Here is a 25,729-nt window from a genome sequence, read left to right as displayed (position 1 = left end):
TGTTAAGTGGTGCATTTTCAGAATATGGAAAATACGTGTTTAGGGTGCTTTTCGAGACCCCATGGTCGCGCATGGTATCCACTCGTCAATGGAAGTGGCCCCCCCCCCCCCCCCCCGGGGCTGGAACAAATATTGGGTCACCCCCATTTTATTGTTTATTTGCAAGTGATGATTGTAATTATGTACCACTAGCCTTTATATCTCATTTTAATGCATTGCCTTTTTCTGATTGAAAGTAATATGCCGATTGCCAGTAATCTAATTTTTAAGAGAATAAATCTGTATATTTATTTTTATTTATCCAATCAAAGATGGCTCTTGACTTAAGAGTCTGTTTTAGAGGGTGAGACAGGAGAAAGAGCAAAAGATATAGGTTGATATGATTGGAAAGAGAGTTGAAAGACGGTGATTGAGACAGAAAAAAAAAGACGCAGAGCAGGGGCCCGTCTTACGAAGAGTTGCGATTGATCCGATCAATCGCAACTAAGAAAACCCAGCAAAGTCAACATATAAAATGCATGTTTGTTCAAAAAAAAATCTAGATTTGAATGTATATCCATAAATTCATTGATTTCTTGACAATTTGGTGTGTTCTCCTTTGTTTACAAAGAACATTTTGCAAATTTCCTGTAGAAAAAGTTCTGACACTGATAGATTTCCATAGTTACGCTTGATTGGATCAATCGTAACTCTTTGTAAGACGGGGCCCTGGATGAGAGAGAGGGAATTGTGGGTGAGAAAATAGATAATTGAGAGACAGAAAGGCAGTTACTGAAAAAAAAAAAGCAGAGCTGGATGAGGAAGGGGGAGAAATGAGAGATAGAAACAGTTACTGAGACAAAAGATCAGGCAGAGCTAGATGGGGGGGGGGGGATAAAAAGAGTTGAGAGAGATAAAGACAGAGACTGATACAGAGCTGGATGAGAGATGGGGGAGGGGGGATTAAAGAGAGTTGAGAGAGACAGAAAGATCAACTGTGACAGAAAAGCAGAGGCAGAGGAATAGGCAGTCACATTTCCACTATGGCGGCCGAATGGCGAGTAAAAAACAGCCGTTTTAACATTTTTGTACCAGCTACAAATAGGTGGTTTGAATAAAAACGGCTGTTGTCAACTCGCCGTACATCTGCTTTAGGGGATATATGACTGCAGCATAATAGAAAGGGGAGATAGATATAAAATAAGACAGAAGGGGGAGAGACAGAGACAAAAAAACGAGGCAGAACTAGACAAGTGAGGGGGTGAAATGGGTGTTTTTAAAGGGATATTTACACCCCCTCCCCATCCCACTCAATTGAGTGTAAATCCTTTAACATAACCCTCAAGATGTTATAGATCACATGAAAATCAAGAATATGGGGGGGCTTTGTAGGTAAATTGCTCATTCGTCTACTGCCAACTCGTCTACTCACCACATGGTCTACTTTCATTTGGTCTAATGCCATTCCGTCCATCAACATTTTGTCGAACAACCATTTGGTCCATTAACCATTTAGTCCAATCGTCACTTCGTCTAATCACCATTTCGTCCACGACCATTTTGTCTCATAACCAGTTGATCCAATATCCACTTCATTTTCATTCATTTTGCACAATAAACACTTTAGACCAAATGGTATATGGACTAAATGGCTATTGGACCAACTGGTCATTAGACAGAATGGCATTAGACCAAATGAAAGTAGACCATGTGGTGAGTGGACAAACTGATGGTAGACCAAATGATAGTAGACGAGTTGGCAATTGGATGAATTGGCATTAGATGAATTGGAATTAAACCCTTTTGTATGGTTAATATTGCGGCACATCTTGTATTGGACAGCCATTGCTCAAAAAAACACAATGGACAAAATAATATTGAATGAATGTGGACTCATAGTTACAAATACGAAGTTAGCTGCAAAGTGAAAATATGCAAAACTTTCAAACATAGCTATAGGCATAAAATATTAATTATGAAAACTAGAATTTTGCAGAACCTCTGATGGCAATACAGAATGAAACAGTCACTAGATGTCTTTGCTTTGAAATACAAAAAAATTTATTCCCGATATTTCCCAACAGTGAATTCAAGTATCGTATGATCTACTGCGTTAAAAATTAATATACCATGTTAATGAAATTGATCAAACATCATACAATTCATCTGCATCATAATAGCAAAGATTTGTTGTTTTTTTTCGGTGCAATTATTCTGGGGTTCCCCAAAGAATTTTGGGAAATAAATCAAAAATTGATATACCATGAAACATAAAAATTAACTTATAAAGATAAATGCCAGTTGTGGTATCAACGATCTCAAAATGAGTTGGAATAGAATCCAATGATAACCACCCAAGTGTTTGTATGTATAAATAAATACACAAAATATGTGCCAAATGGCTCTGGAGGAAAATGTGAAATTGCTGAGAAATGAGCAAAAATATGCATGGAATTCCACCAAATGAAATGTCTGGTATTTTTCCAAGCAATATTAACACACTGTCCCACATATGTTTTTCTGTGTTCTTGATTATCGAGAATTACCCGTTTTCGGCAAAGATATCATGATTTCACAAAGATAAGTTTACATTAATGTACCAGATCAATGATTAGTTGACAAACCTGACTTTAAAGACTTTCTCATGAAATTATTGTATTCTGCTACTACTTTCTTTTACCTTTAATTCAGTATACATTTTTTTCTGCAGCATTAGTAACAGTATTAATGGCAAGATTTTCTATTTCTTATATCTAAACCTATCGAAAGCTTTAATAAAAGGTCAGTAATGTGAATTGTACTCAAGTGTCATATACATTCTAATTCAACAAGAGAGTAGCGGTCATTCAATGTTTTTTTCAGCTGTTAATATTAAAAACTGGAATTCTTTCAGCCGTTAAAATTCTAATTTGGCATTCACTACCCCTCTCTCTTATTAGAAATAGCTCTAGAAGCACTTTCTTTACAGAATAGATATTAGACCTCTAAAGACAAAGATATCCTGAATTTTCTAGCCCATTTCATGCTTGAGAAGGGGTTTGTGTAAATAAAACAAAAACACAACAGATATTCTATTTTGACAAGGCACCAGATCAGAATACAATAAGATGTAAGTCTGTAAATGTATCCAATGAAACACATTTTCATTTTTTATGTCCTTCACATCATAACCGTTTCAGAGCACGCACATTCATATATTCGTAACAAAGAGTTACGATTGATCCGATAGACCACAACTATGGAAAGCCAGCAACGTCAACATCCCAAATGCATGTTTGTTCAATAGGTTTTCTAGATATGCTGTACAATCATTCATTTATCGTTCAGTCTTAAGAATTCAATGTGCTTCTCTTTGCTTAAATAGGACATTGTGCGAATTTCCTGGAGAAAAAAATGACATTGTTGGATTTCCATAGGCCCGTATTCTGAAGTCGGGTTTAACTCAGGTTTAAAGTTGTGGTTTAAGTATGGCGAGCCAATTGTTACATAAATCACTAACAGTAGAGATATCATATATTTCAGCTCATTTGGCTCTCAAATCATTCATAATTGTCTAGGAAGTATAAAAAAATATTGGCTTCACCATCGATGAATCAGGAAAGAGCACAGTAAACATAAGAAACGTACAACTTAATAACAAATTTGATACTTTTGGCTTCCCATACTTAAACCACAACTTTAAACCTAAGTTTAACTTAAACCCGACTTCAGAATACGGGCCATAGAGTTTAGGTTGATAAAATCAATTGTAACTCTTTGTAAGACGGGGTCCTGGAATGAACTGGAATATGTATGTTCAATTAGGAGTGGGCTATAAATGGATGATTTTTGGTTTTACTGTGGCAACAGTTTTTTTGTGTTCCTTTCACCTTATCTCAACATGAAATAACAATATTTTTTGTCTCGGATCCAAGAAAAAAGTGTGCCGGCCCAAAATCCAAAAGGGCCGCCAAATCCCCCCAAAATCACATTTTTGGCCAAAACTTTTTTATTTGGTGGTCTTTTTCTCTGGTTTCGGTGTCGAGTCATATGTTTTTGGGTGCAGTAAATTAGTTTTTCGTCAAGTAAGTACTTTTAAATCATTATTTGTAGAGCTATAAGGTGATTTTACTTAAATTTACAAATTTTTAAAGCTTTTTTTTCTACACATGTACTAACAAAAAAAAATCTACAAGCAAGGTCTGGGTCCCATTTCAAGCACAATGCTATATTTACAATCAGCCAATCAGATTGAACTATTTAAGTAGCTTTTAACTGTTATTGCAAATTTGTTATGATTAAAAAAAAATTGATGAAACAGGTCCTGATCCTATCGATGGTCATTCCTTTAAGAGGGTATGGTTAATAAATTTACATGTAGAATATATTATGGGTGGTAGTGTAACATTGGAAGATTATCAAACTATTATTTTCAATTACTTTACAACAACTCAAAGATCAAAGTCACCCCCAAAAAACTTTACTTCCAAACATTAAACAGTTGACTATGTTAATCTGTCTATTTATACAACATTTAATTAACCCTTAAACAGCACTTTGTATCCTCTGGAAAATGCATTACATAAATCCAGTTATTATTATACTATAAATAATAATGTTGATTAACCCTTAAAAGACAGGAAGGTGTGGGCTAGGAAATTACATGGGGGGGGGGGCAAGGTGACCCCCCCCAAAAAAAAAAAGACCAAAAGAGCCCTGACAAAAAAAACCCAATCCATTTCCATAAGGTCCAAAGTAAATTTAAATCAAATGTAGCAAATGTTGGTAGGTGAGCTAAAAAAGTAGCCCCAGATTTTTGTGAAATATTAATTCTCCAGGGGAGGGGGGTGGCTAATATTCAGCCTCACAACATTTTTCATAACCCATCTATTTGTTTTTTTACCACTGGGACTTCAGGACTTTTTATTCTATATTCAATGCATATTTTTAGACCCTTATCTCTAATGATTGGGTATCTGATTATGTATTTATCTATAGCATATTTTGGTGACACACTCGTCACCAAAATAAGCCTTTGTTTGGGCATTGCCTTGTGTATACAACATGTTGTTTTGTAAAGGGATAATTATTTCTTTTCCATTTTTTTCATATTTCTCTTCAGATCAGAGAAATGTTTTAATTATTTAGGCGTCAAAGTAGCCCAATCTTTTGAGGGTTAATACCATTTCTCAAAAAAAATATTAAAAATTAAAATTATCTAGGGATAAAAAAAACAAGTGGAATGCCTCTGGCCGTCTCACCTGCATCACGCGATTCAATATAGCAGCAGTGCTGATTTTGAAAACTACTATAACTCGCACAAGATGTTCAGTGATACTTGGTTACTCTTATTTCCACGTTTTATGAACTAGACCAATACACTTATAGAGATATGATGGCAATTCAACAAATACCCCCAACGTGGCCAAAGTTCTTTGACCTTACATGACCTTTGACCTTGATCATGTGACCTGAAACTCGCACAGGATGTTCAGTGATACTTGATTACTATTATGTTTAAGTTTTATGAACTAGACCAACACACTTTCAAATTTATGGCTGTAATTCAACAAATACCCCAAATTGGCCAAAGTTCATTGAGCCTAAATGACCTTTGACCTTGATCATGTGACCTGAAACTTGCACAGGATGTTCAGTAATACTTGATTACTATTATGTCCAAGTTTCATGAATCAGATCCATAAACTTTCAAAGTTATGATGGTAATTCAACAGATACCCCCAATTCGGCCAAAGTTCATTGACCCTAAATGACCTTTGACCTTGGTCATGTGACGTGAAACTCATGCAGGATGTTCAGTGATACTTGATTAACCTTATGTATAAGTTTCATGAACTAGGTCCATATATTTTTTAAGTTATGATGACATTTCAAAAACTTAACCTTAGGTTAAGATTTTGATGTTGATTCCCCCAACATGGTCTAAGTTCATTGACCCTAAATGACCTTTGACCTTGGTCATGTGACATGAAACTCAGGCAGGATGTTCAGTAATACTTGATTAACCTTATGGCCAAGTTTCATGAACTAGGTCCATATACTTTCTAAGTTATGCTGTCATTTCAAAAACTTAACCTCAGGTTAAGATTTGGTGTTGACGCCGCCGTCGCCGCCGCCGCCGCCGCCGTCGCCGTCGGAAAAGCGGCGCCTATAGTCTCACTCTGCTATGCAGGTGAGACAAAAACCAGTACACTATTGGGATTACTTGCATTATTTACATGTGCATCAAAATAATAATACTGAAGTTTGGCTCCTCTAAACAAAAGAAAAGTTAATATTGCAATAATTTCAATGTGCTAGGTGCATTTATATGATTAGCTAATACTTTCTTTGCATGGGCTTTACGGATGTATGCCTGCTACATGTGAATAATAATAAAAGAAATCTTTCTCTCTCTAAAAATACTTTCTAAAAAATGTCCTTGAATAAGGTATTAAACAGTGTGTGACAATTACATGTACATTGAAAAGACATATTTTCCAAAAGATAGTTTATCAATGATGCAGCAAAGGCTTAACTTATGCTAGAAAAAAGGTATTTCATTCAATTTCTCATACAGGTAAAATGACATTATCATCCATAATCTCCCCAAAAATTAATATTCCCAAAACAAGGGACCCCCCCCCCCCCCCTCTAATACAGATTTCCATTTAAATGGTGTCTAATGACATTACTCTCATATCTGACCATTTGATATGACTTACATAGATGGGCACCGGTTCTTAGGAGGCTGAATATATGAAGACGGACTAAAATAGCAAGAATGCAAAATTTAAAACTTGAATAAAAAACACAGGAATATCTTTATTCCCTTTTCATGGAAAGAAAAATCACAACTTTGTGTTTGTTTCTGCCCTTCAAACATTTTGCTGGTTCTATTTGTAATATAGTTTAAAAGGAGGGAGGGGAAAATGTAAATTATAACCAAATCACCATTAAATCTGATGACATCAAATATGCCCATAGATGAACAAGATTAATATAAAATAACTGAACACTAAAATTAAAACCATTACAACTACAAGCATGAGTTTCTGAAACTGCTATTCAAGTCCTTAATTCAACATTGATTGCAGCTCAAATAAAATAGAAATCTAAACTTGTAACCTAAAGAAATTTCTACATTTTTTTTCAAAAATAAAAATGAACAGACTGTTCAGAACAGTTATATTTATCTGAATCACATGAGAGTAACAGATTATTGCACTTGAATATTCATTTAAGCCTCTCAAAAATACATGAAATGGCAAATGTTGTCATGAGAAAAACATACATGTATATTATCTATTATTATACAAGTGAAAATGAAAATCCCTATACACAATATTCTCTATTGAGTAGTGAGACTTAGGTTAATAGTAATAAAGGTTTAAACTACGTTACATAGCAGAGTTTCTTCTTCCATTCTTTGGAAGGGTCCTGAGATTCATAGACTCGGATTATTTTCTCCCAATGGTGCAAATAAGGTATAAACAGCAGAGACAAATGTATCATAAATAAATTGATTAAAATGGAATGGATTAGAAGTTTGCAGTGCCATACTTGTGTATATCTCACAGTAGTTCATTTCGTCTTGTTTATATCACTCTCATTCTACCAGAACCAGGTGGGTGTTTCACAAAGTCGTCGTATAGTTACGAAAGACTTTACGCCCAACTGGAAAATGTTCATAGGTGCTAAGGTAGCTACAATGGCATATAATGGCATATAACAGCACAAGAAAGCATCACCAGTCGTTCGTAAAGTCATTCATTCATTCGTAGAGTCATCGTTCGTATATTATGAACAGCTTCATGAAACCCCACCCCGATGACGACATATCTCTTACAACTTAGGGGGTGTTTCACAAGAATATTTGCAATCAATTGCAAATTTATGATGCTAACTTACAAATGACACATCGATTGTAACTATAACAAATTGATTTGTTTTTCTTGTGACTAAAAGTAGACGGGAGCCCCGTAACACAAAGGTTAGCGCTTAATCGCTAATTTGAAAGAACAAATCTGATTGGTTCCTTGTCACTCTACTGAACAAAGTGCGCATGAAACGATGATCTTGATAGGCCATTTCATTTAGGAACTAATCACTAACCTTTGTGTTACGGGGCCCAGCAAATCAATTGCAAATTTGCAATTAATTGCCAGACTTGTGATTGATTCAGGGACCCAAAAGTTTCTTGCAACGCTCCATTAGTCGACTAATGACAATATCTACCTCTCATTTTACCACATCTTTCTTCAATTCTTGAAGTTTTGCACTCTGTATGGACGGCATTGTCTGTTCCATATCCTTCTTTGATAATCCATCCAAAGTCTATTCAATGTAGATCTCTTTCCTTCATTTGATCAAATCTTTCCTGAAGCTTATCAAAGTCTACCGATGGTGGTCCTCCGTAGGAACTCGCCGGTGGAGTGGGTTCGTTGTAGACCATCTGCCACCTGTAAAACACAACATAATCAGATTTGAAATAATATATCAGCATATCATAATTTGTTAATCAATAAATTCATTTTATGATCCTGTTTTACTCTTGCATAATTCCATTTTCTTTCTTCTATTTCTGATGAAATTATTATTCAATGGTTCTAAGTCTGTATTAAAGTAAAACACAACATAATCAGATTTATTATAACATCAGCATATCTTAATTTGTTCATAACTAACTGTTTTCTGATCCTGTTTTCTCTTGCATAATTCCATTTTCTTTCTTCTATTTCTGATGAAATTATTTAATTGTTTTAAGTCTGTATAAGAGTAAGTAAAACACATCATAATCAGATTTGAAATAATATATCAGCATATCATAATTTGTTAATCAATAAATTCATTTTATGATCCTGTTTTACTCTTGCATAATTCCATTTTCTTTCTTCTATTTCTGATGAAATTATTATTCAATGGTTCTAAGTCTGTATTAAAGTAAAACACAACATAATCAGATTTATTATAACATCAGCATATCTTAATTTGTTAATATACAACTATATTTTCTGATCCTGTTTTCCTCTGCCATAAATCCACTTCCTTTCTTCTATATATTTCTGATGAAATTCTAATTTAATGGTTCTGAGCCTAAATTAAAGCAAAATTCACTGTAACCTTCATAACATACAACAAAGAAGAGTTGTAAATCTCTCACAGTATTATGGCTGATGCAATTAGTGAAATTAGAAGAAAGGATAGGGGTTGGACATATAAAATGATTGATTATTTTATGGAATTGACCGGCAGCAAAAAAATTAAATAAAATATATCCGAAGGCAGGGAGTAAAAAAAAAATTGGTCATTCAACCAGATTCTTATCAAGTTACTGTAGTAATCTCCGTTCTGGTTCACAAAATCTTCTCTCTGAAATAACTGTCAAGACCAATTCATACAGGGATCAGGCTTTCCAGAAAGCTGCACCCGCACAATGGAATTCTCTCCCATCGACTTTACAAAATATTTTCCAGCTTGAGCAATTCAAAGTACAATTAAAAGCCCACCTCTTACAGAATGTTTAACTAAGTTAGGTTCAATCTACATTTTAATATTCTTTGATGTTCATAATGTATATTCAATGTTTAATTTTTGAATCTACAATTCTAACCACATTTCCAGCTTTCCTCACACATAGAGACCTGTAGGTGTTATGCATCTATTAAGTTCTATACTATTATTATAATTATCATGAGAAACTCCAATTTTGCAAGATATATATATGTATTGCATATTTCATAAACATGGAAATTGTGATTTATCGCTTAAAATCTGAAAACCAGAAAATATCAGAAAGGGTATGTTGCATCACATCTGAATAAGTGTGAGCAGCGTAGGAAAGTCAGGAGGGCAATGGGCAATTTCACCCTCATGACTGCCCAAATCGCCCCTAAAATTCCCCCAAAATGCGTGCTTTGGGGCGACCATTCTTCCTAGAGTCGCCCCAAGATCTGTCACAAATAATATTCAAGATTATAGAAAATCAATATTCTAACTATGGCAGGATCATGATATTTGCTTTTACTAGACAATTGCTTGTAACCCCTAAAAAGTACCCATTACAGTGAAAGAACTAGCCCCCAAATTCCGGAATTTCCCCAATGTAGAAAAAAAAGATGGCCCCTAAAAATATAAATTATTTCTTACTCTGCGTGTGAGTATAATTGAAACTTAAAGGACAAGTCCACCCCAACAAAAAGTTAATTTGAATAAAAAGAGAAAAATCCAACAAGCAAAACACTGAAAATGTTATCAAAATCGGATGTAAAATAAGAAAGTTATGACATTTTAAAGTTTCGCTTAATTTCACAAAACAGTTATATTCTCATCCTGGTCGGTATGCAAATTGGCAGACTGATGACGTCACCCACTCACTATTTCCTTTGTATTTTATCATATGAAATATGAAAAATTCTAATTTTCTCCTCATTGTCATGTAAAATAAAATGTTATTCCTCCCTGAACATGTGAAACTACCATTATTTTAATACTTATGGTTAAGTCAAGTTGGTCCTAATTGTCAAATCTGTAAAAATTGAAATATTGTATAATTCAAACAATAAAAAACAAAAGAAATAGTGAGTGAGGGACATCATCGACTCTTTCATTTGCATATCGCTGAGTTGGGCATTCAACTGTTTTGTGAAGAATAAGCGAATTTTAAAATGTCATAAATTTCTTATTTTACATCCGATTTCGATGAAATTTGTAGCGTTATGTTTGTTTGATTTTTCTCTATCGATTGAAATCAACAATTTTCTGGGATGGACTTCACCTTTAAAAGCCAGTTCTTACTTGTTTTCCTCAATATTTGTTCTTGAATTTTTCACCATCTTAGCGACCTTTGACCTTTCCGATCTAGTCATCTCCTCTGGAAGCTTGCCATCCAAGGTACGGATGTTGAGGTCTATATAGTCAACACTCTGTCGGGGGAAAATAACTGATTCCATTAATAGAGCACATACCATTATTAACATACATTAATGTACATAAACAACATACTTTATTAGGCACATGGTCAAAACGTTTCTGTTAAAAGTTATTAAAAAAGAAATCGTAGGGATGCTTGCACTTAAAAGGAAATTCTGAGGGATTAAAAAGGTATTTCAGGTGGAAACGTATTATTTTCAACTTTCTGCAAGAGAAATATGTATACCGTAATACATGTTTCATGGGGAGATTTTTTTTTTTTTCATTAACACGACTGTTATAAAGGATATTTACACCAAAAGTAGTATTCTAGGAGCCTTTTTCTTTAATAAGAGCAAAAAGTATCATTTATATATGAATTAGCATAATTAACTCATATAAGAAAAATATAATTATTTAAACATACAGCCCTGTAAAATACATCACACACTACAATATCGGCCAATTTTCGGGGTGCTCGTGTGATCGGCGGTCTAGATCTCAATGGGGGGTGGTGTGTCAGCCCCCCCTCCCCCACCCAGCTCACATCCAAAAAACCCCATTCAGGTTAGGGATAAAGCGTTTTTTATTCTCAAATCTGGTCGTAGACCCATCATAAGGTGTGCGGTTGCCTCTACTATTGTTCATATGCCCAAATTCTCGTCACAATAACTTTGCGGTCTTACCAAAAGTTTCTTGACCATCTGTCTCCTGTCCAACTTGCAGGCCAGGTGAAGGGCGGTCAGACCGTCATGATTCTGGACATTGACGATGGTTGCGTCCTTGTCCACCAGAAGGGTGAGGACAGCAAGACCAATCTTTTGATCAGAGCACTGTACGGCTCTATGTAATGATGTACACCCATCCAGAGTGTTAGAGGCACAGAGGTGATTGATTGATGATCCTGAGGGGAATAAAGATACAAACAGAAAATTGACGATAGATAGAGAGCAAAGTTGGCTCAGATGGTAAAGCGTCTGCCTGTCGAACCAAAGATCGTGGGTTCGACGACTAAAGCTAGTGCATTTAACGTCTCTCCCCTGTTCCATAGATGCAGATATATTACAGTGGAAAACACTCTATCCCTCGGATAGGATGTTAAAAAATGCACGTAGGGGAAACCTCGGTGACGTGGTCCTCCTGCACTCCTCTCATCAGTTATATCAGGAGAGACCTGCGGGTCACAAATTCAGTTCACTTTTCGCCTTCCAGGCACAGGTGATGCCAAACAAAATGATAATAATAATTTAAGTATCCATGTCCAAGAGTACGGTTAGAGTTAGCAATATGATAGCTGATGAGTATTACTCTGAGTTCCACATCCCGATCTAGCTTGTATTTGGATTGAGAAAGACTTTGCACTAATGAAATCCTTGGTCTCTTGCAAGTATTGCGAGTAAAACCCTGAGCCAAATTCTTTCATTTAATACACGAATTATCGAGACGTTATATCTGATGAGATAAATATGAAAATACATGTAGTTTTTTTTAATTGCACATCAACCTCAACAACCATTTACTGATTGGAGAGTGGCAGATGTAAATGGCCATACACAAAGACCAGGGTGTGTTTTACAAGAAATTAAGTCTGACTTAACACCACGCTGAAGCACCAACGCACATTTGATATTTTAAGCACAATCGCATCGATTAATACGCAATAAAGCACATCAGATGAGCGTGATGTATAATTCACCACATGCAAAAGTGAATTCAAATGCAAGTATTAATCAACCTTAATTTATAAGCATAGATGACGTGCTGATTGTCTCGTTGCCTATTCAACGGCGCACTATATATTACCCCTGCTATAGGTCCAGCAGCTACAGGCACTTCGTGCATTAAAGGAATTAATCCTGCCGGCTACCTCTTTACCTCACCAGGGTTGAGTGCAGCACAATGTGGATCAAATTCTTGCTGTAAGAAATCAAACCTTGGCTGGGAATTGAACCCACGACCCTTGGTTTCAAAGGCCGGAGACTAATCCACAAGGCCACAACGCTCCATCTTAAATCTTACAACTTTGTGAAACACCCCATGTCATAAAATCTAGCAACATCCGCACTAGGACTGATGTATTACCTTGGTATATATTTGGTCTGGTTGGTTGACCGAGGTTGAGATACATTTCACTCATGGACGGAGTCCTGGAATGAAGCCCTTTTGATCCCCCATACATGCTACTGGTTGCGTTGAAGGATCGTATCGAGACCATATCAGGGGGTCGAGAAAGACACTCTGTATCACGATAATCACAAAAATGAAATCATTCTACAAATGGAAAGTCTATATTTTTGAAATATCAAAGATTACATTACTTAGTCTGGGAATGAGAAAGTAGTGGTATAGTGTTCCCTGTACGGGGCGATTTTGCAGTATCTGTTGATCCCAAATACTGCCAATTACACATGATATATGATAAGAGAGAGAGAGAAGTGTACTAAAGTACTCGATCCCTTTTGATCCCCATTGCTGAATGAAAGTTTTTTGTTTAGACTTATCATTACACTTCTAAATTGGCAGAACAATGAAATTATAAAAATCACTAATCAATAATGTCAATTGGCATCATTTTAAGGTAATTTTTTTTTTAAGTTTGACTCATGTCATATCAATCTTTTATTTGTTCATACTGTGAAAGAGGGTAGAAAAATACCGATTGCGGCCAATTTGATATGAGTGAAAGCTGATGAATTTAGATGCTGGGAAAGCCATGTACATTTACCTTGGACTTTGGGAACTTATACATGTATAGTAGTATCATTCTTCAGACTTCAGGCACAAGAAAGAAACCACATTTTAATTAGCCCAAGAACAAGTCATTATTAAATATGAATTACTGTCAGATTTAACGTCCAGAAGAGACATTATTAATATTGGCCCAGATTTATGTTTCATTAATAAAAATGATATCAGGGAACGGTCAGTCAATGATACAGTATGTCATAAATATTCATAGCAATGGAACCAGATTATTACCGCGCTTACACGCAGCATCGGCTCGCATTGCAGAATCGGCTTTTGGGTTATCTTGCATCGAGTTCACACGATGTCATAGCTCGCGGTACAGAATTGGTTCACGGGGCAAACTCACAGTTCAGTGGATGAAATATCCGCGCACCAACAACATACGTCATAATGAAGACAACGCTGGATCCGAGCGCTTACAAGTATGTCATAATGGTAACGTAATTGAAACCCGCGTGTTTACACGTAGAAAAATAGCAGATTCTTCATCGCCTCTCGATTCTGATCCTACTATTTTGGTGGTGCAAATTTGCCGATTCTGAACCGAGAGCCAATGCAAGTTAACTGCGTTTACATGCAACAAAAAAGCAGATTCTGCATCGGCTCATGGTTCTGCACAGCAAGCCGATGCAGCGTGTAAAAACAGTATATATCTAAAGACATAAATGGAAACAAATCTACTTATGAACCCTCCCCCCCCAAAAAAAAAAAAAAAAAAAAAAAAAAGGTAGTGAAAGGTAGTAGATAACAATATGGGACACAAAAATGAAAGTAACTTTCTAAATTGAAGATTATTTAGCAAATTCAATACACAGGAATATCTAGAATATCTTTAACATGTAAGCTAGAGAGAACACTGCTCATGTATCAGACCAGCCAGCATTATGTTGGCTAAGGACATGAATATGACTTTATGGGACTGACCAGCGTTTTGTTAGCTAAAGACATGAATATGACTTATTGGACCGACCAGCATTGTGTAAGCTAAAGACATGAATATGACTGTATGGGACTGACCAGCATTTTGTAAGCTAAACACATGAATATGACTTTATGGGACTGACCAGCATTGTGTTAACAGTTGAAGACAATCTAACGGTATGGAACTAACCTGTATCAGTAAGACTTGCCATTGATGTAGACCTAATGGATGCAAGACTGGGAGCATACCTTGAACCTAGACGAATGAAAATATACAGAATACCTCAGGGCCCTGTCTTCTGAAAGAGTTGCGATTGATTCAATCAATCATATCTATGGAGAGCCAATAAACCCAACATCTAGAATGCAAATATCCATTCATAGTATTCCTAGTTGCGATGTATACTCACACATGTATCATTGTTATGACAAGTCTGTGAAAAGTTCGCCCCATTTTCAAAGGGGTGTTATACACATTTCCTATGAAGAATGGCGACATTGATGTCCGGCTTTCCGGTATTGAGACTGATAAAATCAATCACATGTCTTTGTAAGACTGGGCCCAGATTTTAAGTCCAAAGTTCTAAACCAAAAAATTAATAATCATGTCATTGTAATAGATACAGAGTAATATAAAAGATACATATTTTTTTATCAATCGATGTAAGTTCCTTTTTTTATAGAAACACAAACACACCAAAAAAACAAAACACTGACTTCAATAGTGTTTGCATAAAAACACAAAATGCAAAACAATTTTTCCAAGAAGGAAATATACATATATAATATTGGGCATCAAATAAAATTTGATACAACTGACCATTCATTTCTACTCTTTCGCCTTCGTGAGTTGCTTAATAATAATACTTATTATCCCAAATCATAGTAGATTATTACCATAAAACATTATTTAAACATGCATACACAATTTTACACAGTTAAATGTAATAAATATGAAAATAATGAAATGACATTAAATTATTCAAAATCATAATAAACATAAGTAAAATCAACTTAAAAAAGTCCCACAACAAAGGGCATTCATAAAAATATGTAATATATGAAAAATATATATAGTCATACATGCTGAAATTATGAATACACATGCTTTGTACAAGATAATACACATCTTGTAAAAAAAGCAAACAACATGCTACTAATACACAATATATACCTCTCTCTTCTGAAATTGAGTGCAGTCTTTCATAAGCTAAAGATAGAACAATCAATCACCCATTATATATATATTTTTTTGGAAATGCAATACAAATCTACACAAAAATCTAAATTCATGAAAAAAAGAGAGAAAGCACACAAAAAATTCACGAACGCTAAATATTCCATTGAATTATATGACATAAAGTCCATGTAATAAAACTATTTTTTTAATATTGCCATTCTGGTGAGATTTGTTGATTAACAACCAGACTTGATGGCATCAAATATGTCATGACAAATGAAGAGAGGAAGGGGTGGGAGACTTTCAGAAAGTACTTTTTTTTAATTCTCCATGAATATCATTGAAGTCTTCCTTTTCCGAATACTTGTATCACCCTTTGTGAAATGTCTGAGAAATGTGTCAAATTTAATACAATGAGAGAGCAAAAGAGAGAGAGAGAGAGTGAGAGGGGCAAGAGGGGGATAGAGAATGACCATATATTGATATGCTTCGATATTTATAGAGAAACATTCATTTAGTCAAAGCCTTCATTCTCATGATGCAAACAAAAAAAGGAATCTCACTCTTTATCCTGTTTTTTTCAAAAGAAAATTGAAATGAGAAAAAAATACTAATTATTAACCACAATATTCAAATCGCCACCAAGTCATGTCAGTTTGGAAAATTAGAACAAAAAATAATCCCACAATAATATCCTTTATGATACAAAATCCCACATATGCTTTTATGTGTTGGTGATCTTAAGTGTGCTTGCTTTTCAGCTTTATAGATTTCAAGATTTCACCAAGTTAAGTTTATGTAAAAGTACTAGATTAAGATTAACAACGATATAGTAACAATTGACCTTGATTTTAAAGATTTTCTCTAGAATCATCGCTTACTTCAACTATTTTGCCCATGTTCTGAACTCGGGTCAAACTCAGGGGCCCATCTTACAAAGAGTTGCAATTGATCCGATCAATCACAACTTTGGAAAGCCAGCAAAGTCAACATATAAACTGCTTATTTGTTCAAAAAAGTTCTAGACATGAATGTATATCCATAAATTCATTGATTTCTTGACAATTTGGTGTGTTCTCCTTTGTTTACAAAGGACATTTTGCAAATTTATTTCATGTAGAAAAAATTATGACACTGATGGATTTCCATAGAGTTACGATTGATTGGATCAGTCGTAACTCTTTGTAAGACGGGGCCCCGGTCTAAAGCTGTTGTTTAACTATGGACAGCCCATTGTGAAAGGCAGCTCTAACAGTGCAAGTTCAATTTGTCTGATCATTTGGCACTCAAATCATTCATAACTAACTGGGAACAATTACTGAAATAGTTCACGTTATCATAAATACATGAGGAAAGATCCCAGCAAAGATGAGAAACAAATAATGTAAAAGTATGCAATTTGGACATTTTTGGCTTCCCATAACTTCAACACAGTGTGAGACAAAGGTCTGATTCAAACCCGAGTTCAGAATACGGGCCTTGGAGTTCATCTCTAAAGGCACGCTTACCTAATCCTACTGGAAGCCGTGAGAGTGTATCCAGGGTCTCCGTGTCTGATAAACACTGTCTGCTACCAGCCTTTCCTCCAGTCCTCCTTCTCTTCCGCAGACTCTCAACGGTCACGTTCGAGTCAGAATCACTGGACATGTCCTGAGGGGTGTTTACACAAAATAATGAAACAAAAATAATGCACGAAAAATCAATCCTTCGGATATTCATACATCTAAATGACAAACAGTATCCATATAATATTAGGGAAAACAGATGGGTCTTTAGAGTGCTCTTAAACTGGGAAGGGGGGTGTTAATGCTGAGGGTAAAGAAGGTAGAATAAAAACTATTTTCAATTTGTTTAGAAAATGACATTCCATTTATTTTTTTTTACTACACATTTCCCAATGAAACATAATAGTACAGGAACCACCTGCTCCTTAAAGGGGAATCCAACCCAAATAAAAACTTGTTTTTATAAGAAAAAGAAAAATCAGACAAGTTGATAGGTGAAAGTTTGAACAATATTGGACAAACAAAAAGAAAGTTATGAATTTTTAAAAGTTTTAAAAATTGGTAATCACTATACCCATGGAGACTTCAAATTGGCCGCATATGGGATGTCATAGTGATGTAAGGCAAGGACTACTCTTCCATGTACTCCAATACATATTATGGCTAAAATGTCATTTTTCCCAAAAGTTTTATTTCAAATTATATTTTTCTTTCATGAGGACATAAAACAATATACTAACTGGGTTATATTTAGATTACTGCCCCAGGGGAATGGGTACTTAGGAGAAAACCACAAATCCCTGATAATAAAGTACATGGCCTATGGAAAAGTTGTCCTTGCCCCTTGTCATAATTTACTTACCCAGTTGCCAATTTGAAATCTACATACTATTAGTGATCTCAATTTTAAAGCAGCTATAACTTTCTTATTGCTTCTCCGATTTCTTTCAAACTTTCACTATTCTGTTTAATTTATTTTTCTCCTTCCCAACACAACATTTTATGGCCAAGGCTGGATTCCCCTTTACGGCTTGTTTTTATTTGTCTCTCCCTGGGTGCTTTCTAAGGAGGTTTGGATGTATTTACCTGTGATGGTATATTGGGATACAGATCAAAGCGAGAAGGATGGAAGGCGGACGTATCCTCATAGTCGCTAAAATCCGTTGAACATTCCATGTAGTCTAGTGATGCTGTGAAGAGAAAATAAAAAAGCAAAGTGTGACATTCTTAGAGGGCTTACACACCAGCAGCCTTAATAGCCCCTCCCCAAGTCCTCAACTACCCCTATCTGGCCAGATTTACTACCCATTATGCACCATTTTCAGCTGTGTAGTCTTGTAATATAGGCCTACTTGAATTTTACCACACTAATTCACTATGGATACATTGATATCACAATAATTATGTTACCAAGTAGCAAAACAGGCCCCTTTCCTCTCAATAAACATTTTAGTTTCTCTTCACAGATGAAATTATAGGCTAATTCATCCTCTATATATACTAATAATTGTCGCAAAAGGTATATTTTTAAGATTAGCCATTTATAACACACGGTCAATGAGAAACAACACAGGAGCCTGTTAAATTCAGTATATTCAATTCCAAAATTGAACATACTCCTAAATTTGTACATAAGGGCAATTCGTTTCAATTGTATTGTTTTTTAATGATCCTAGCTATTAGGTAGCACCTAGATTTGCCTCATGTTTTAATTGAATGCTTTGTATTGCGTTCATTTTCCTTTTTCTTGTTTAAACAGCATATGATACACATTCAAAGCAGAGGTGGCGGAAACGGGGGGGACGTGTCCCCCCCCCCCCTAAATTTTAGGTGGGGGGAGAGAAACTAAATTTTTTTTTTTGCTTGTCAATTTTTTTTCCCAGCGTTCCCCCTAAAGATTTTTGTTGATGACCCTTTATTTTTTTTATTTTTTGTTTTTGCTTGTCAAAAATTTTCGTGGTCCCCCCTAAAATTTTTTGGCTTCCGCCGCCAATGATTCAAAGACTTGGGGATTTATTTAAAAAAAAAAAAAAACTTCTATACATTTTAAAAAATGATGGTGATATTCTATCAATGTATTTCAACATACTGTGTAAAAGTTAATCAAACCTCTATTTTTCCTTGAGGTACCCGGTGAGCAAGATTCCAAGAAGGTCCCTGAATCATTGTCAGATTCACGTCTCCATCTCATTGACCTGAATAAAAAAAATATATATTAGCAATATTCTGAAAAGGTCTCTGAAACACCATATTCATGTTTCTATCTCCTTGGCCTGATTATCAATAAAAACATTTAAGCAAAATTCTAAGAAGGTTCCTGAATCATGACAAAAATGATACGAGGCAACATTTTTATAACGCTCAATACGATGTTTCAAGACCTGCATACTTTTGCATGGCTACCATGTTCAAGCATTCAAGGAATTATTTCCTACTGGGTATCCTACACCTGGAAGGAGAGCGGCATATGTAGATAAATGCCTTGCCAAAGGTCGTGAGTTTTGCAGTCGGATATGAAACCAAGACATTGTGGTTCAAAGTCCAGTGACTTCAAGGCACCTTTATGTTTAACCCGTTGGAGATTGACCACACATATATGAAGGCTTGAGTCTATGGAAAACCCTTTGTTACATCGAAATCATTCTGGCTCATCAAATTCTATCAAGATCTTACAGACCACTCTACCTTTCAAAGTCCCCTTCCTCTTCCTCCATGTTCTGGACGGCCGTTTCCAAGAAGAACTTGACCACCTCCAGTCGACCATAGAGACAGGCTGCCATCAGGGGTGTGTCTCCGGCTTTATTGCGTAGATTGTGGTCAAACTTGGGCTGTGGAGAGACAAACGAAACGGTCAATCCAATAGCTGCATCCTATCATTGCTATAAGGACTTTAAATCTAATTCTATCTCTTGGTTAAAACAAGCTGGTCAGGTCTGTGGTGTTTGAGGAATACTTTGAAATAGAGAATCTGATAATGCAACGTCTTCTTGAGTTGTTTATATCTCCGTTTTGGTAGTTTAAATCATCAAATTCTTCATACCCTTCCACATCTTCTTAAGTTGTTTAAATAATCAAATTCTACATACATGCCACATATTATATCAATCAGTTCTACATACCTGTCACATCTTCTTGAGTTGTTAAATCTCTTTGTGAGTTGTTTAAATCATCAAGATCTACATACATATCACATCTTCTTGAGTTATCTTTTCTTTAAGTTCTTCATACCTCTCACATCTTCTTGAATTGTTTAAATCATCAAGTTTTTCATACCAGCCATATCTTTGTAGGTTGTTAAAATCATTCAGTTCTACAAACCTGCCACAACTTATTGAGACGTTTAAGTTTAAATATCTTCTTAAGTTGTTAAAATCATCAAGACCTACATACCTGCCACATCGTAAGTTGTTTAAATTGTCAATACTGTATAAGTCAAAATTTTCACATCTTTTTGAGTAATAAGTTGCCACATCTTCATGAGTTGTTTAATCTCTTTGAGAGATGTTTATTTTTATTTTTTTTAGTTCTACATACCGACCACATCTTAAGTTGTTTACAGTATATTGTCAAGATCTACATACCTGCCACATATTTTGAGTTGTTTCAATCTCTTAAGTTTTTTTTAAATCATCAAGACCTACATACCGGGCACATCTGATATTGTATAAATTGTCAATTATCTTCAGTTATCTTTTTGTAAGTTGTTTAAATCATCATGATCTACATACCTGCCACATCTTCTTGAGGTGTTTAAATCTCTTCTTATCCTTGATGCCTAGCATGGTCCTCTCTGTCCTGTTCTTCCTGTGTTTCTCAATGAGTGCCTGGACACCCTCATACTCCACACACTTGTACAGTCTTCCCTGGTCATCTATGATGGCCGCGCTGGCCCCGTGCTCCAACAGCATCTTCACTATGACGCTATGACCTGAAAAGGAGATACCAAAAGACACCAAACAGGTGATTTCAAGTTTGGTGTTGGTGTTGAAGAACAATTCATATTGCCTTCTATCAATCCAACAATTAATCTTGGTTTGGTGTTGGTGATAATGTTGGAAGAACAATTTATATTGCTTTCTATTGCTCGAACACCTAATCTTGGTTTGGTGTTAGTGCTGGTGTTGGAAGAACAATTTATATTGCCTTTTATCACTCTAACACCTAATCTTGGTTTGGTAGTGGTGTTGGTGTTGGAAGAAAAATTTATATTGCCTTTTATCTCTCTGACACCTAATCTTGGTTTGGTGGTGGTGTTGGTGTTGGAAGAACAATTTATATTGCCTTTTATCGCTCTAACACCTAATCTTGGTTTGGTGGTGGTGTTGGTATTGTAAGAACAATTTATATCGCCTTTCATCACTCTAACACCTAATCTTGGTTTGGTAGTGGTGTTGGTGTTGGAAAAAAAATTTATATTGCCTTTTATCTCTTGACACCTAATCTTGGTTTGGTGGTGGTGTTGGTGTTGGAATAACAATTTATATTGCCTTTTATTGCTCTAACACCTACTCTTGGTTTGGTGGTGGTGTTGGTATTGGAAGAACAATTTATATCGCCTTTTATCGCTCGAAAACCTAATCTTGGTTTGGTGGTGGTGTTGGTGTTGGAAGAACAATTTATATTGCCTTTTATCACTCTAATACCTAATCTTGGTTTGGTGGTGGTGTTGGTATTGGAAGAACAATATATATTGCCTTTTATCACTCTAACACCTAATCTTGGTTTGGTAGTGGTGTTGGTGTTGGAAGAAAAATTAATATTACCTTTTATCGCACTGACACCTAATCTTGGTTTGGTGGTGGTGTTGGTGTTGGAAGAACAATTTATATTGCCTTTTATCACTCTAACACCTAATCTTGGTTTGGTGGTGGTGTTGGTATTGGAAGAACAATTTATATTGCCTTTTATCGCTCGAAAACCTAATCTTGGTTTGGTGGTGGTGTTGGAGGAAAATATATATTGCCTTTTATCGCTCTAACACCTAATCTGGGTTTGGTGTTGGTGTTGGATCACAATTTATATAGCCAGGCAAGAATTTCTAAAACAAGAGCTTTATCTACACTTTTAACAATGGAGAACTAACAATCATTCAGCAATGAATTTGGCTGATTCAAGAGACATCATACAATGAAAATGGAATAAGAATAAAACCATGCTACATACGCATCAGCTTAAGGACAAAACCGTTCTTCATGGAAATACAACTTGATCATAACTTGATATGAATCTGCACTTTGATAATTCTTAATTTGGGTGAGCATACCTTTAGAGGCGGCAAGTTGAAGAGCGGAAACTCCGACCTTGTTGACAGCGTTGATATCAATGGTGTGGTTTGTATCGTTAGGATGGCAATAGTAGAGGAGGTACCGGACGATCTCCTGGAGCCCTCTGGAGCAGGCTACGTGGAGAACACTGGATCTTGTGGTAGAATGAAGGCTCCATATATCACCACCAAACTGATAAAGAGAGAGAGAGGGAGAGCAAGAAAGCAGATGATAAACTAAGAAACTGGAATATATAGTGCCAAAATGAGTTTCTCAGTCTCCTTAATCTTTAGAGTAATGTATTCCAACTAACGTAAAACTTAAGACTTATTTGTATAATATATAATTTGATGTTGTTTAGTTTCTCCCATTTGTGCCTTGAGCATTTAGACTTAACTAGATTTGGCACCTTTGAAATCACATCTATTATCATGATCATTACTTTTAAATGATTTCATGTTAAAAATTGAATTTTTATCACTCACTTGAATAACAGAACGGAGATTCTGTGATATAAATGACCTTCTGTTTGTCAGACCCCATTTTTCCCCCTCGATTCTTACTCAACATCATAAACCGCTTAAGATGATCAAAGCCCACGGCATCTTCTCATATGAACTAGTGGGGGTGTTTCATAAAGCTGTTTGTGTTACTGGTGATCCTTTTTTGGGCGCTAAATTAACATCAGTGAAAATGTGGTGTGTATCATTTACCACAAGAAAGGCTCACCAGTTGTTTGTTACGTAACCTGTAACTTATAAACAGCGTTTAGGAACACCCACCACCAGGAAAATAGAGACAAATCCCTTCAGAAATGTGCCACATGGAGGGTAATTGGACGTACACATTTCATTGAATTCCTATAAACTAATACCGATTAGAAACAAATGCAAAAGTACCTGTTGAAGAAGCTTAACGACTTCAAAATGTCCATTGCCCACTGCCATGTAGACCGGCCAGTCGCCCGACCCAGTCAACGGATTGACATCATCTCCTTCTTCTAGTAAACAATAGATTTTGGAAGCATCGCCGTTCATAGCACACTCAAAGAGGGTAGGATTGGTGATCTCACGCTGACGTCTCTCCAGGGCACCACGGAGGAGGTCCTTGATAGATGGATCTTTGGCAAGATGGAAGGCTTTGTATAAACCCTATAGAAAGCAACGATCATGATATTAAACATAATTAGAAATGTCACCGAAGGCGGTTTTCACTCCTGCCCTATCATGACAGATTTTTGGTAACAGAAACTTGACACATTAAAATTGTGTTTTGCACATCTCTAATCTGAAAACAATTTGTGCCATGACTCAAGAGCATTGGACATGAGCTGGTAAGTAGTTCATTCTGCAAGAAATTTCTGATTGATTGCCATATTTTGCCATTACCATGGCAATGCAGTATCCATCACATTGAAAAAGAAATGTCTTGCACATCCCTTCCATCAATGACGAATGTGTGTGTAAAGTCTTGCAAGCATTGGGTGAAATCTGAGAAAGAAATTCGCTTCAAGATTTTTTTCCCTGATTTGTGGGGGCGTCGTGGTTTAATAATCATGACCCTTGTCTTTTAATCTGAGGGACATGTGTTTGATTCCCAACCAAGGCGTATTTTTCTTCAGCAAGAAACTTACCCACATTGTGCGGCAATAAACCCAGGTGAGGTGAATGGGTACCCAGTAGGAAGAAATACCTTGAATACTCCTATATGGCATCACAGCAAAAGCCGGGTATTAATAGGCAGCACTTTGTATCCTCGGGCAAAAGCGCTTTATAAATCCAGCTATTATTATCATCCTTTCTTGTTATCATTGCCATGACATCGCAGTACACAGCAAGACCACTCTGTGGTGAGAATCTCTTAGAGGGTGGTGCCGGCAATGTATGCGACTTTAATCTTACTAGAATACCTACAATCACTAATTATCATGCAACTGATTCAACTTACATGTAGGCCCTGAGTAGATTCAACAATGACCTGTACACAGTCTATATGGCCGTGGATAGATGCGTAATGAAGTGCAAGCCTGCCCTCTACGTCAGGAATCGTGGTCAGTGCATTATGATTCAGTAAGGTCTGGATAACATTTGCGTTTCCGTCGATAGCAGCCATCGTGAGAGCTGTTCGTCCATTCTACAAAAGTGAATATCGGAACATTTATGAAACAGAGTCAGGAAATATATCTTCACTTGAATAAAAAAAGAATAAAAAAAGCACTTATGAGATGCTGATTATCTAGATGCCTATTTAATGGTACACTTTAATCAACCAATAATTAGGAGTTGAATCTCTTCCACTCCATGATATAGATTTTACCATTTACCCCATAAGCATGCAATATAGATGTCTGTTACACTTCGAGGGTCTGATATAGGTCATGGCTGAAGTTCTATTTGATGACAAATATAAAGATCAAAAGGTTCTTTAGAACACCATTTCCTTCCCCTGCCAGAAAATAGTCTTCCGCATGAAAAAAAAATTCCATCAACAAGTTTTTATTAACAAATAAACCAAATGTAAATCAATTCAAAATGTCTAGAGGCTCATCCAACTGTAATACCCAGCACTAGTTAATAATATATTTGATTATTCTTCAATGACTTAAAATGGAGGAGAAAGAATGGCAAAGTTGTTGATATGAAATCCCAGGATCACAACAACATCGATGTGCTAGTGCCCTTTGGGATGGTATCAATCCATGTTACCAAGCCCCTCGGAAAGAAAGCAGAGCCATAACCCCCATGTTACTCATTTATGACCCATTCAGGACAACATAATCACATCTTATGGTTTGGTCCAATAACTTTTGATGCATGGTCCTTAAAAAAATTCCTACAAAATGCAAGGGAAGAGAGGGTAAAATAACCTACCCACACTGCCTATTTTCATTGTATCTGTACATTGTGTTTCATTTTTTTTAAATTTTATTATTATTATTATTATTATTTATTTGGCCATAAAAACATACAAATATTGTACAATGTAATTACATTAATACAATTTGAAATTGAATAATTAAATATAGATAAGGTAGAAATGAAAGAGAAGAATAAAAGAGTAAGAAAACGGTTTTTCCATGGGCCAGGGCTCGCAAAAGTAAAATTCAGTACTATTGCCCAGAGGCATGCGAGCCCTCATGGAAAAAACCGTTGAGAGAATATTGCACATTCAATATATCAAATTGCACATTATTAAAATTCAAATAAAACACATTGACAAACATTATTTTTAAAAGTATGTAC

The 25,729-nt window shown here is 35.8% G+C and overlaps 1 protein-coding gene across 4 annotated transcripts in view; it reads right to left on the bottom strand.

The window, feature by feature from the left end:
* Positions 1-4,162: 4,162 nt before the first annotated feature.
* The window catches only part of LOC129262178 (uncharacterized), a 41,768-nt gene continuing 20,201 nt past the window's right edge, over positions 4,163-25,729 (bottom strand). For 2 of the 4 annotated variants that reach the window (XM_064102068.1, XM_064102072.1), the window contains 14 exons: positions 24,435-24,620; positions 23,387-23,638; positions 22,487-22,679; positions 20,952-21,151; positions 19,909-20,051; positions 19,333-19,418; positions 18,310-18,413; positions 17,227-17,368; positions 15,713-15,748; positions 14,729-14,794; positions 12,952-13,107; positions 11,556-11,773; positions 10,756-10,883; positions 4,163-8,420 (listed from right to left, as the gene is read on the bottom strand). In XM_064102068.1, coding sequence (XP_063958138.1) covers positions 8,300-8,420; positions 10,756-10,883; positions 11,556-11,773; positions 12,952-13,107; positions 14,729-14,794; positions 15,713-15,748; positions 17,227-17,368; positions 18,310-18,413; positions 19,333-19,418; positions 19,909-20,051; positions 20,952-21,151; positions 22,487-22,679; positions 23,387-23,638; positions 24,435-24,620 — 2,031 coding nt within the window. In that variant the 3' untranslated portion in view covers positions 4,163-8,299. The remainder of the gene's footprint in view (positions 8,421-10,755; positions 10,884-11,555; positions 11,774-12,951; positions 13,108-14,728; positions 14,795-15,712; positions 15,749-17,226; positions 17,369-18,309; positions 18,414-19,332; positions 19,419-19,908; positions 20,052-20,951; positions 21,152-22,486; positions 22,680-23,386; positions 23,639-24,434; positions 24,621-25,729) is intronic. The other 2 variants (XM_064102080.1, XM_064102088.1) reach the window with 1 other exon arrangement.

Source organism: Lytechinus pictus, chromosome 1 (assembly GCF_037042905.1).
Source record: "Lytechinus pictus isolate F3 Inbred chromosome 1, Lp3.0, whole genome shotgun sequence".
Taxonomy (NCBI): domain Eukaryota; kingdom Metazoa; phylum Echinodermata; class Echinoidea; order Temnopleuroida; family Toxopneustidae; genus Lytechinus; species Lytechinus pictus.
This window is presented reverse-complemented; position numbering and strand designations above follow the sequence as displayed.